The sequence below is a fragment of the Gymnoscopelus braueri genome (assembly GCF_963280865.1).
Source record: "Gymnoscopelus braueri genome assembly, chromosome: 11".
NCBI classification, from domain to species: Eukaryota; Metazoa; Chordata; class Actinopteri; order Myctophiformes; family Myctophidae; genus Gymnoscopelus; species Gymnoscopelus braueri.
The window spans coordinates 51,339,226-51,349,633 of NC_137613.1; the positions used below are offsets into that span (position 1 = coordinate 51,339,226).

The window sequence follows — 10,408 nt, forward strand, 5'->3', positions numbered from 1 at the left end:
CGATGTCCAATTAATGCAACCAACGTCCTCCCAGACATTTTTCCAGTTTTCAGAGCGAGCCAAGGGCCCTTTAAGTAAGAAACTGCTTATTATTACCACATGCAAGGCCAATCAATCCATATGAAGAAAGCTCGGGGCAAACTAGCGTCTAAAAGGAGTGTTGGTTTAAGTTGATGTCTTTGCTCTCTAAAGTGCATGATGATTACTGCAGCGATAATAAAAACACGATTAATTCCGATGCAATCAGACTGACAAAACGTGGTCTACCCACTATATTAGCCTGGCTGATGTCAATTTAATGTCATATACAGTACATAGACGTATTGGTACTTGTATTGGCAGTAGGGATTGCGTGATACATCGCCTAGCGGGGAATAAATGACAACAGTAAACAGCGTTTCTGGCGCCAACAGAAAAAATTAAATAAACAGGAAAATAAATACTCTTTAAGCACAGGGGCCAAGAAAAAATTGCTTTGCCGATTATGTCAAGGCACTGCTCGTCACTGAAATAGTCTCATTGTAAACTTCCAACATAAGTAACGCTCAGAAATTCAAGAAAAGCGACGGAAGATTAATTTGCACACTGGATGTGTCAGTGTGGGAAGACAATTGCCCTCGTCAGTATTTGTTTTATTTATTTTTTTCTTCCTTTGTTTGTTTCCAGTTAACCCATTAAGACCGGGAACGCATCTGTGCCATGTTTAGAATTCTTTGGCTATTTTTGAAAAATCTTGACATGTGCAAATCTTTGAATATATATATTTTTTTAAAGCAAACATGTGTAACATGTGTATGTTTCTATATCAGTGGTTCTCAAAGACCCCCAAAATTATATGTATTTGGCCGCGGACCCCCATCTCAAAATATGTTGTTCCAGGGACCCCCAGAAGCAAAGATTTGAGTTAAAAATGTTCACTTGAAAAAATATATATATATATTCAAAGATTTGACCCATTTCCACTATTTATTTTCAAAAATAGCAGATATACAAAAATAGCCAAAGACATCTTAAAATTGACACAGATGCGTTCCCGGATTGAATGGGTTAAGCTCTCTCAACTTTCATAACTCTTGAATTGAGACCCCGAAGCGGCACTAAAAATCAGCTTCTTTGAGCTTTGATTTAGCCGCAACCAGAGAAGGATAAATATATTAAAAACACGAAAGAAAACAATAATGTACGTCTTGAGGCGTCTATTTGGAGTCAAACAGTCCCTGAGGGACACAGTGAATGAGATGGAAGGTTATTTAGACTAGTCTACGACACCTGCAAACACAGATGAGCTAGGAGGAGGAGAACGTGTTATTTCCACCTCCTGGAGGAGAAAACTGCCCGTGCTTTACATCAGTGGTCTTCAACAGTGGGTGCGGGACCCCAAGGGGCCGGGGGGGGGGGGTCCTCAGAGTTACTACAGGAGGGGACTCCAAATCTTTGTGTGATAGGGACTTATTTTACATTAACCACTTGAGCCCTAGCATCCATATTCTGAGAGAACTTTAGCCAAAAAGTAACCGATCTACAATCTCACAACAACGCCCCACAGTGCGAGGCGTTGTGAGCTTGTAGATCGGGTATTTTCTGCAAAGACGAATAGTGTACTGTATTGGGGGAAAAGAGCAGACTAAGTACAGAGTGAAAGGTCAAGTTTACTAAGTATTGACGGTTTAAGTGGTTAAATGTCTGAAAATACACATTATCATGAATCTATTCAATCAAAAGGTTTAATCTGCAACACAATTGCATACAATATGTAGTGGGGGTCCCTGCTTCATCTCTCTCTCAGCTAAGGGGTCCTTGGCCTGAAAACCCTTGAAGACCCCTGCTTTACACAGTTATCACAACAAGCACACAAACTGTGTTCACATATTATACTCTTAAAAAAGGGTAGGGTAAGTGATATTTTTTGGTTAAAACAAGTTATTTGTTAAAGGTTAAAGGTCTATATTGTGTGATAGTAATCATTGCTAGAGTGTTGGTAGCAGGGGTCTCTCCAGCTCTTTAATAAACTGAAAATACATGTTCAGGTGGGTTGCCAATTTCAGCCAATCAGGAGAGAGTACACAATGATCCGCTTATATTTTATAGTGTTCCAGTTGCAATTTGGTCTGCTCATTTATTTGGGTCATCACTTCCAATTTCACTTGTTTAATATGTAACCTGTGTGAGTTCTCTCTCCTGATTGTATGAAATTGGCATTGCGACCTGAAAATGTTTACCGTTTACTAAAGAGCTGGAGACAGGGAGACTCCTGTTACTTAACAAACACTTTATAGCAATTATTACTATCACAATATAGAACTTATTTTAACAAAAGAAACTGTCACTTACCCTACCTTTAATATAAAGATAAACAAAGATGCAGTCACTGCTGCAGCTTAATAAATGAGTTCCTGTCAAAAGCCACACAAAAACCTCATATTGGGGAAGAACGTGGCAGTATGAATTCTAAAATTCAGACATTTACACCACTTTAAGTTACCGCCTGGCCATGTCAGAGGCAAAAACTGTCACACACAAATATGTAAATAGCAAAAATATAGCAAATCCAAAAGCCCGCGTTGTAATCGTTGTAACTCGTATGTACACTATTTTGACTATCCATCGTACGACAAAGTATATAGGGCTTCTAAGTGGTTAAACAGGCCATAAGGGGGAGCCTAATACATGTAATTGTTTATGCACAGCGTCAGCAATACATTATTGTACACATGCGTCTTGCAGTGTAGACTAATTGCAAAGCAAAATGTTCCACACTTTGCTGAGTGTTCATTCCCCACACGGTTGAGGAAGCTCATGCTAATGCTAACCAGCTACTGTATATTCCGGTTATCCTATATCTGTCTCCTATCCACCGACAACTCAACCAAACAGTTCGCAAGCCAAGTGATAGTCTGCCATTTACCACATTGTGTCAAAGCACACCACTGAGTCAGTTATGTTGCTTATTGCGAACGCGGAAGGAGGCGCCTCCGACCAAGTGGAGCTTACTATGTAACTGTGCTTGGGTTGTGTGTGTGTGTCTCCGTATCTCTGTGTGCATGCACTGCCTAGTAGAGGGCCAGAGGGCGCCAGAGTGCAGGAATTTAGACACACACACACACACACACACACACACACACACACTGTTCTCTCCCCATCACGGTGAAATAACACAGATTACAAGTCCGTAAATACACAATATTTTCGAGCTGCGTTCGCGCGTCTTACTTGTCTTAGTAAGACGGTATGAACGGTACATTGTGTTTTCACTGTCACTGACTCCAAAGAGTCGAATGGCAAATGTATGCACAACGCATCGCATCCACGACACGTTGTGAGCTTGTAGATTGGCTATTTTCGCCGTGCGACACTCAGGCAAGAAGCAACTGGTGAGAACACCTCCCAAAGGCATAAGGTTATTTTTTTCTGGTTATTTTTTGTAGTCTTCTATTTGCATGCTCTCATTTTATGCTTTAGTCCATGAGCCAGAGCCCCAAAATTGAGCAATGATTATCGAAAGAGTGGGCAAAACCATACCTATATTAAATTGTTCATAGGGTCAATACGAGTAAATAAATATATGATAACCTTTCCACAGGAGCAGCTTTTTCATAGTTATCACACATTTTGTTATTTTCCCCATACGTACATGACAGGTGAAAAAATGACAATTTTAAAAAGAGTTATCATAATGAAACTTCCTGAGTTGATTACTTGCATGAAGACAATGATTTATCGTATTACAAGTTTTCTGAAATTGTATATTTAAATATGCAAATTAGGCATTTAGTCCATGAGCCAGAGCCCCAAAATTGAGCCAGATATTGAATATTCCCTCGTTAAAAACCTTTGACTCCAACATCTTAACAAAATGAAATAAGAATGTTGACTCTGGCTTTGTCCAATGTTCCAATGTTGATTCTGGAAAGTTATACAAATTCGGGCATATTTTCATAATGCCTAATTTGCATATTTAAATATACAATTTCAGAAAACTTGTAATACGATAAATCATTGTCTTCATGCAAGTAATCAACTCAGGAAGTTTCATTATGATAACTCTTTTTTAAATTTTGTCATTTTTTCACCTGTCATGTATGTATGGGGAAAATAACAAAATGTGTGATAACCATGAAAAAGCTGCTCCTGTGGAAAGGTTATCATGTATTTATTTACTCGTATTGACCCTATGAACAATTTAATATAGGTTTGGTTTTGCCCACTCTTTCGATAATGAAATCTTGTCTGGCTCATGGACTACTTGTTTTGTGTTTCAATTATAAGCTCAACAGACTTGAAAAAGACAGTTCTTTCTCAATTCACAGTGTCTTTTCCCAAGTGCGGATAAAGGTTGAACAAATTAATAAAAAATAAGCAACCCATCCCGCTGTGAAGACATAAAAACGTATTCCATTATGTCATAACTTCAGCTACGCCAATATTATCGGTTATTACAAATGTATTAGCATCTTATACTAGTAGTATAAGATGCTATGCTACATGTAAATGTAAACCAGAATATATATTGCAAACCGATCCTTTAATTAAACCAAACTCATGCTGAATGATAACCAGTTACTCCTCATCAATGAATCAGCATGATAAAAAACAACAACAAAAAACATTAATTAAGACATGCTGAAGCTGAACACAACACAGCCTTGGATTTTCGCCAACACATGAACCCTATTCCCTATTCTGGGCATGTCTTAATAGGCGAACATTCGCCGAAAATAGCCGATATACAAGCTCACAGCGCGTCAGCAACGCGTTGTGAGCTTGTGTATCGGCTATTTTCAGCAAAGAGGTTTGGTGTAGTGGGAAGAATGGAAGGGACCAAGTACAGATCCCTGGGAGGCCCCGCTTAACCCATTTTGGGCGGGAACCCCTATTTGTAACAATGCCTTTCAGGATGGGAACCCCTTTTTATTTGGGGTTCTTGTTTGCGATGTACAGTATATAGCAACATACATTTGTTTTAATACATATTTGAAGTTTTTCAGAAAACTTAGGTCAGGATTTAGATGGCGTTTTTAGAATCGGCCTCAGGTCTAAATGAGTTAATGAAGAACATAGGGTTTAAAGTGATTAAAAAATGACCGGCATGCTACAAAACATCTCACTCTTGTTAGTGGAGGAGAGCACTAAATACAGGTACGGTACCCTTCCCTCATCCCCTTTAAGCATCTAAAATGAGCCGTTGGTATCACTTTAAATGACGTATAGGCCTAATGAGGGGGTTTTAAAAGAAAAAGAGGGCAACCTACCTATGATAAAAACCAACATGTGACACACATGTTTGCAGAGTGAAAACAGTCCACGGTTAAAAGCCCGGGCTGATGTCACCGGAGAAGAGGATGTAGGTTAGCGAGCGAGCGGCGGTGTTGACATGGTTACGACACTCTGCATGCGAAAGTAAATTTGGCCATTGTAACCCCGGTGAAAAGAGGCAGTGACACTTGGCTGACACCTTGGCAGCTTGTAAACACAACCGCCGCCAGTCCGACTTCTACTCCCCTCACGTGGGCCAAAGATTATCCAGGCCAGTCTCTCTCTCTCTCTCTCTCTCTCTCTCTCTCTCTCTATGCACAACCTAACCGCTGATCTAGAAACAGTGGGAAAGGCTGCTCTAGAAAGTGCCAGAGGACCACACCTACTCCTATCTGCTGTACTGGGATCAGATTTAAGAGAGTAGACAACCGGGGCGTGTGAGCGACAGCGACGACAACTTTTTGGGGAGAACACCTTGATCGATTTGTCAGAAAAACTCCTCGACACACAGAGCAAGAGTTAGGGTTAACAACAAAACCTAAAAGCTTTCATAAATAAAAGAGTCAGCATGCAAATTACTGCAGTAGGAGGGAGAGGACAAAATGTGTTCAATAAAATGCAACCGACATGGAGTGTGTGATTTCCAAAACAGAATGTGCAGTCTTCTCTCTTTTGTGTTCTTGCTTTAAACAGGATTAGATCGGTTGAAAAAAAAAAGGTGTTCATTCAGGAACAAAAACACATACTAAACATATTTTTTCAGATTATATAAATGCCACATATGCATGCGTTAAAAGGATGAATGACAGAATGGATTTAATTTTCCTGATAAGGTGGAAGAACAAGAGTTAAAGCAAAGGGCTAGGTGTTTTTTTTTCTTCCTTTTTTTGCAGCGGTACATTAGATGCAATTATAAATGGCCAGGAGCAGGGGAAGGGGGAGCCAATCAGATCTCGACTCGCATGTCAACCTAAGACCAACTGTCTCCTGGCTCTGACAGCAGGATTTTTACCTCCATAATTCAAATCCCAAAGCAAAGCAATCTGCACTTTTTGCCAACTCAAATCACTGGCCGTGTTTACAAGCGGCACATGGGAGACAAGGAGCTCCGAAGGGGAAAATGGTCGTGCAAAGACACTAGACATCGCCTCTCCTTCGACACAAAACGTATCCATCGCGATCGTTATTAGACTTTAATACAATTACAGACGTTCCAGCGGATGCAATGTTGCGATTCACGGTCTCTCTGCAACATTTTTTACTCACATTCAGATCCGACACTCGCCTTTAAATGACAGCCTTTTCTAAATCGTGACGATGGCTTATGAATATGCAAATGCGATTTTTCTTAACAGCTATCGTCTTTCTTGCATCTTGTTTGGTAGCTCAGACAGGGCTTTCATCACAAAACTTTTTGCTCGTACCGAAAGGAAAGCAAACCCCCCCACAGAAGGCTATTTAGACAGCGGATTCCCACAGAAAGCTGACAGCCACACACACACACACACACACACAGGCTGGAGGCTGAAAAGAAGAAGCAGTTTAGCCTCGATCACCTTTAGCCTCGATCCCCCCAATGTCTAACTGGACAAAACTCTGCTCTAGTTTCAACCCGGAGCAGCAAAGTGAGCTAAGATCCACACACCAAAGTTGACGTGAACACAACATTTAAACGTCTTTTCCCCCCCAACCTAAACATGATTGCAGGGGGGGTGGTACTGAGAGAAACACAGAGAGAGAGAGAAGGCAGCCATTTTAGAGATCTAGCTTACATAGACAATGGCTGTGTTTCCCATTGCAATAGAGCAGCAACTCTCTAAAACCAGTGGCTCTTTTCCTCCACACACAGCTTGCTGGTGCGATAGAGTGATATAATAGTGATCCAGCGTGATCCAAGTGACGAAAGACGATTCGTGTATTTATGAAACGAATCGCCTTGTCACTGGATCACACTGGATCACTATTATAATCACTCCGATCACACTGGGGTTAGGTTCTGGTTAACTGGGTGAAAGTGGGCAACTGTTGTAGTGAGAGGGGAAGTTTTACCTGGCTTCTGCTTATTGTCTGTCCAGTGTTTCCCGGGCTCATAGGAGGATGGTGGCTCCTTTGTTGCCAAGTGTTGTGGCCCCCACCTCCTCCACCGCCTCCACCACCGCCTCCTCCTCCATACTGGCTCCCACCTCCCACCACCATGTCCGCCGGGCTCGGCCCCTTATTCCCGGGGCCTTGGTCCGGGCTGCTATTGTAGTCCGCTTGCTGCGGGTAGTTCTGGTAGCTCCTGGCGGAGCTGGGGGAGGTCAGGAGCTGGTTGAGGGTCGGCGTGGCCGTGGCCGTGGGCTGGTTGTTGCCCATGTTGTACCGCGTGCCGCTGTACGGGGAGGAGGCGGGCATGGAGCCGGCGGAGCCGCCGGGTTGAGGCTGCTGCTTGCCACCGGGTTGCTGCGGCGGCTGCTGCTGCGGCGGCTGTTGCTGACCCACAGCCCCGGCCTGCGGAGGAGCAGGAGGAGGCTGCTGCTGGCTGCCGCTCCGCGGGGAGGACGAGCTCATGGCTCCGGCGTAGCCTCCTCCTCCGCCGCCGCCGCCTCCTCCTCCTCCTTGCTGCTGGGCCTGATACGCAGTCCTGTTGGGGAAGGGGCTGTAGCTGTTATAGTGGTTGGGGTAGCCGTGCTCCGGGTGCGAGTTCGGCGGGTAGCCGGGCTGCTCCATCATGCCTCCCGACGCAGCTGCCATGCCAGGGCTTTGTTGGCCGCCATGTTGATGAAAAGCGGCCCGGCTGTTGTAGTGCTGGTTGTAGCCGTAAGGCGGTGGAGGGAAGGCGGAGGCGCCCGGGTGTTGTTGTTGGTGTTGGTGGTGTTGTTGGTGGTGTTGGTGGTGGTGGTGTCCCATCCCGGGATGGTTGTTGTTGTTGTTGTTCCCCCCCTCGGGCCCTGGCCCTCCTCCTCCACCACCTCCTCCGCCGGCATCGTTCTGGTTGCTGCTATTATTATTATTATTCACCCGGCCGCCGCTGCTGGATAAATTCCCGTTGCCGTTCTTCATGTCAGGCTCTCCTCCTCTCTCTCCTCCTCTCTCTCCCCCGGCAGCGGCGGCAGCATCGGTCCCGTCCTGCAGCTCCTTCCCTCCTTGGCCCGGCGGCGACGACCCGTCGCATCCCGCCGGGTCCTTGTTGTCGTGCTCCGGCGCCGACTCCTGCTCCTGCGCGCCGGGCTGCTGCTGCTCCCGGTCCGGCTTTTTGAGTTCGGAAGGCGGGCTGGTGTTGAGAGTTGCGACGCTGCTAGCGACCTGAGCGGCCATGATAATATATATATCTCTACTCTCTCTCTTTCTCTCCCCTCCTCTCTCTCCTCACAGCGACTCCGTGCTCACAAGCAAACCCTTAGAATCGCATGGAACCATAAATACTAGTATTATTATCATTCCTCGAACGAAAAACGTACCCGATGTCCCGGTTCATTCCTCCCCCTCCTCCCTCCCTCCCTCCCCGGCCCCGAACCGAACCTCGTCCCGGACCGAATCCGGCATCCGCTCAGCGTATAGTCCGTTTTGGGAAAAAAAGTTAAAAGTTTTTTTGAGGGGGTATAAAAGGAACGATATTAAACCGTTAAACCCAGACTGTGTGAAGGGGGGAATGAACCGTAGCGACGCAAGACGCTGTGTGTTTGAGGCTTCTGTTACAGAAGGAGAGTGCGAGCTGGAGAGCCGAGCGAAGCGACACGAGGCTCCACAGCCATTTTACTGAACGCACGGGGCGGCGCTGAAACACGGAGCGGACTCAGCCCCGGCTCACTGGAACCGGACTCACACACACTGCATGCACCTATACTACTAGTACCACTAATGAGCTGAAGGGTTTGTTTTTGTGTCTATGTGTGAGCGAGTTATAGAGGTAACCTGAGTTGTAAACAAAAGATGGGACGCTCCTCCTGGGCCTTGTTGTTGGATGGTCGAAAAACAAGAAATGACACAGTCATATTATCCCAGCTTGGGGCAAGCTTGTTTTTTTTGTTTTGCCCCCGATCCAATCATTAATTTAGTCTTGAACAAACTTGATGTCTTTTTTATTTTAAGATTTCTTTAAAATAAAATCTAAGCAATTCCAATGCAACAAACATCTAACATCACATCTAAGCAGTAGCAGTGATGTTCGGTTTTCATTAAAAAAAAACGTGTTTTCCCATTCATTCCCAACATCGTCTGCCTTTCATCGTTTTCAATGCAAAAAACAAACCATGTCACTCTCTGCCTTTCAAGTATATTCAAGGCACAAAAGTACCTTATCATCTGTTAAATGCAGCCTGTGCAGCGTGAAAGTAAGCAACTGAGAGCGTGATATTAATGAATACATGCAATTTGTGGTCTTCTTTATGTGATTGCATGTTTATGTTGGCAAATAAATTGTTGCTGTTCATAGAGCATTTAATTATTTCCGCGGTTGTTAAGTTAATAAAGCAGTCCTAATAAAATAAAAGCCTATTTTTCCATTCAGACAGTATGGCAACATTGTCTGCATTTCATTGTTTTCAAGGCACAAAAGTACCCTAGCCCCGAACTCCGGTGGAATTGAAAGTTTTAAACTCTGTAAAGGGTTGCTGGATGTTTGTTTTTTTCACCAGGCAATGTTGCAACAACTTGCGAGCAGTCGCGTCTAGTAGGATTAACTTTTCATTGTCATTATTAAAGTTTATTGAATTCTGACGGAGCAAGTTAATTAACATTAATTGAACTCCGATAGGGTACAAATAAGACCCTTACGGGTCCATTTGGTTCCATGCATTTTCACGAGTAGCAAACACACCCAAAACAGGTATTTTAAGAGCCACCTCAGAGGGTACAAACCAATGTTAATCTAACTCGGGGAGGGTACAAATAAGAGACCCTTACGGGTCCATTTGGTTTCATGCATTTTCACGAGTAGCAAACACACCCAAAACAGCTCTTTTAAGAGCCACCCGAAAGGGTACAAATAAGACCCTTACAGGTCCATTTGGCCTCATTTGCCAGGCCACCAGCCAGCCAATGAGGAAAAAGTGTCATGAAAGCATCAATCTGGGAACCCATCGCCAAATAAAAAGGAAAAACAGCGCCCTCTGCTGTTTTTTACTCTTTCACTTGGCTCTGGGACAAGCTGAATGGAGCACCCGTGCGCAAGGAA

The 10,408-nt window shown here is 44.1% G+C and overlaps 1 protein-coding gene across 3 annotated transcripts in view; it reads right to left on the reverse strand.

Annotated features, from left to right (window-relative positions):
- The window catches only part of arid1ab (AT-rich interactive domain 1Ab), a 113,219-nt gene extending 104,516 nt beyond the window's left edge, over positions 1–8,703 (reverse strand). For all 3 annotated transcript variants that reach the window (XM_080442823.1, XM_080442822.1, XM_080442821.1), the window contains exon 1: positions 7,303–8,703. In XM_080442823.1, the coding sequence (XP_080298949.1) occupies positions 7,303–8,550 (1,248 nt within the window). In that variant the 5' untranslated portion in view covers positions 8,551–8,703. The remainder of the gene's footprint in view (positions 1–7,302) is intronic.
- Between the last annotated feature and the right edge of the window lie 1,705 nt (positions 8,704–10,408).